This window comes from Austrofundulus limnaeus, unplaced genomic scaffold, assembly GCF_001266775.1.
Source record: "Austrofundulus limnaeus strain Quisiro unplaced genomic scaffold, Austrofundulus_limnaeus-1.0 Scaffold420, whole genome shotgun sequence".
Taxonomy (NCBI): Eukaryota; Metazoa; Chordata; class Actinopteri; order Cyprinodontiformes; family Rivulidae; genus Austrofundulus; species Austrofundulus limnaeus.
Genome location: NW_013952822.1, coordinates 307,014 through 309,590, shown reverse-complemented (window position 1 = coordinate 309,590; position 2,577 = coordinate 307,014). Strand labels below are relative to the sequence as shown.

General features: G+C 40.5%; 1 protein-coding gene across 1 annotated transcript in view; it reads right to left on the bottom strand.

The window, feature by feature from the left end:
* The window catches only part of ctc1 (CTS telomere maintenance complex component 1), a 25,774-nt gene that overhangs the window by 11,505 nt on the left and 11,692 nt on the right, over positions 1-2,577 (bottom strand). The window contains exons 15-19 of the mRNA XM_014024383.1: positions 1,510-1,599; positions 1,295-1,432; positions 1,165-1,211; positions 983-1,068; positions 732-867 (exon numbers count right to left, since the gene is read on the bottom strand). Of these exons, the coding sequence (XP_013879837.1) occupies positions 732-867; positions 983-1,068; positions 1,165-1,211; positions 1,295-1,432; positions 1,510-1,599 (497 nt within the window). The remainder of the gene's footprint in view (positions 1-731; positions 868-982; positions 1,069-1,164; positions 1,212-1,294; positions 1,433-1,509; positions 1,600-2,577) is intronic.

The window sequence follows — 2,577 nt, the reverse complement described above, 5'->3', positions numbered from 1 at the left end:
CACACACACACACACACACACACACACACACACACACACACACACACAGTCTCCTCCAAATGTATCGGAACAGCAAGTCAAATTCCATTCATTGTGTTCTACACTGAAGACATTTGAGTTTAAGATCAAAAGATGAGCATGAGACAGTCAGCTTTTATTTCCTATTATGTACATGTAGATGTGTTAAATCAGTTTGGAAATATCCATGCAGCAGGACAATGACCCAAAGCACACTGCCAACAAAACAAACATCTTCATCAGTGGAAAAATATGCATGGTTTTAGATTGGCCAAGTCAATCACCTGACCATGACCCAATAGAACATTTCACCTCCTGAAGAGACTGAAGGGAGAAACCCCCCGAAACAAGAACTGAAAGAAGCTGCAGTAAAAGCTTGGAACAGCATCACAAATGAAGAATGCAACAGTTGGGCAGTCATTGCAAACAAGGGTTATCCCAAAAATTATTAAATGTTATTTACTTTAAGATATTTTGTTCCAATGTTTTGCTCACCTAAAAATCCTGTGGTGTAATACAAACTGTGATCTATCCTAACTGATWCAGCACATCTGCATGTAAATACCAGGAAATAAAAGCTGACATTCAGAACTCTTGTCTCGTGCTCATCTTTTGATCTTAAACCCAAATGTCTTCAGTGAACAACAAAAACAAGAGAATTTGACTTGCTGTTCCAGTACTTTTGGAGGGGACTGTACACAGGTCTGTGTTACCTGGACAACTTCCTCTGGAAACCCGACAGCAGCACAGTATTGCCAGGAATCAAACCAGGTGGGTAAGGGGTGTGGCTTAGGTCCAGGTACACTCGAAGACTCCGCCCAGTTTGGTCGCACAACGTGAGACGCACACCTGAAGAGATACACCGATACATTTAACTAGTACTACTCTAGCTGTGTGCGAATGTTTGTACCAGTATAACTGTTTACYTGTGTAACAGTGATTTACCTGAGCAGGTGTGTTTTACCTGTGTGGGCATGTCGAGGCTCTGTGATCCTGTTGCTCACACTGATCCTCTCAGAGATCAGACCCTGAAAACTCACCAGCTCAGAGCTGAAACACACAGATCAGTTAAATATTTATGAGTTTAGGTCTAAACAGGTGCAGCTTCATAAACAGCCACAGGGGGAGACACTGAGTCCTGCTTACCTGGAGTCCAACACCTGTGAGACAGACAGGCCAGCAGGGGAGACAACCTGAGGACACAGAGATAGGTAATTCATTCCCACAGATTTTAAAGTAAAGTAAAGATTTTGGAGCAGAAGAAGAAACRTGTTACCTGTCTGCAGGTGGGCAGCAGCTGGGGGAGTGTCAGAGTGTGGAACCTCCAATCAGATCTGACAAGAAGAGTGGAGTTAGTGTGAAGCTCCACCTCACTCCGCACAGGGATGCCACAGCCAGTCAGAACGTGAGGATCCTGTTGGAGAGAGAGCAGCTGCAACAGAGGGGTGTCCTAAACCACGCCCACCTCTGACATCATCAAAGTTAATTTACCTGAGTATTGGCAGCAACAAGTCTGTAGAAACATCCAGGTTGGAGCACAGGAAACCACCGAGCAGATACACCTGAGAACGCCAGCAGCACCTGCACACGTAAACATCAGGTAAACAAGTAAATACCTGGTAAATATCAGGTAAACAACAAGTAAATACCTGGTAAACATCAGGTAAACAACAAGTAAATACCTGGTAAACATCAGGTAAACAACAAGTAAATACCTGGTAAACACCAGGTAAACATCTAGTAAATACCTGGTAAACATCAGGTAAACAACAAGTAAATACCTGGTAAACATCAGGTAAACAACAAGTAAAAACTTGGTAAATATCAGGTAAACAACAAGTAAATACCTAGTAAACATCAGGTAAACAACATGTAAATACATGGTAAAAATCAGGTAAACAACAAGTAAATACCTGGTAAACCTCAGGTAAACATCTAGTAAATACCTGGTAAACATCCGGTAAACAACAAGTAAATACCTGGTAAACATCAAGTAAATATCTGGTAAACAGCAGGTAAACATCTAGTAAATATCTGGTAAACCTCAGGTAAACAACAAGTAAATACCTGGTAAACATCAGGTAAACAACAAGTAAATACCTGGTAAACATCAGGTAAACAACAAGTAAATACCTAGTAAACATCAGGTAAACAACATGTAAATACATGGGAAAAATCAGGTAAACAACAAGTAAATACCTGGTAAACATCAAATAAATATCTGGTAAACATCAAGTAAATATCTGGTAAACAGCAGGTAAACATCTAGTAAATATCTGGTAAACCTCAGGTAAACAACAAGTAAATACCTGGTAAACATCAGGTAAACAACAAGTAAATACCTGGTAAACATCAGGTAAACAACAAGTAAATACCTGGTAAAACTCAAGTAAACAACAAGTAAACATCAAGGAGGTTCTATAGAACTGGATTGTGCAAAAACCATGTGATCACACGGCTTCACCAGCCTAAACTGGCAAGACTCTGGATTTCCCATTACTGTACATGCTGACAACAGAGCAGAAAAAAAAGGACTGACGATGTAGAAATCATTAAAAC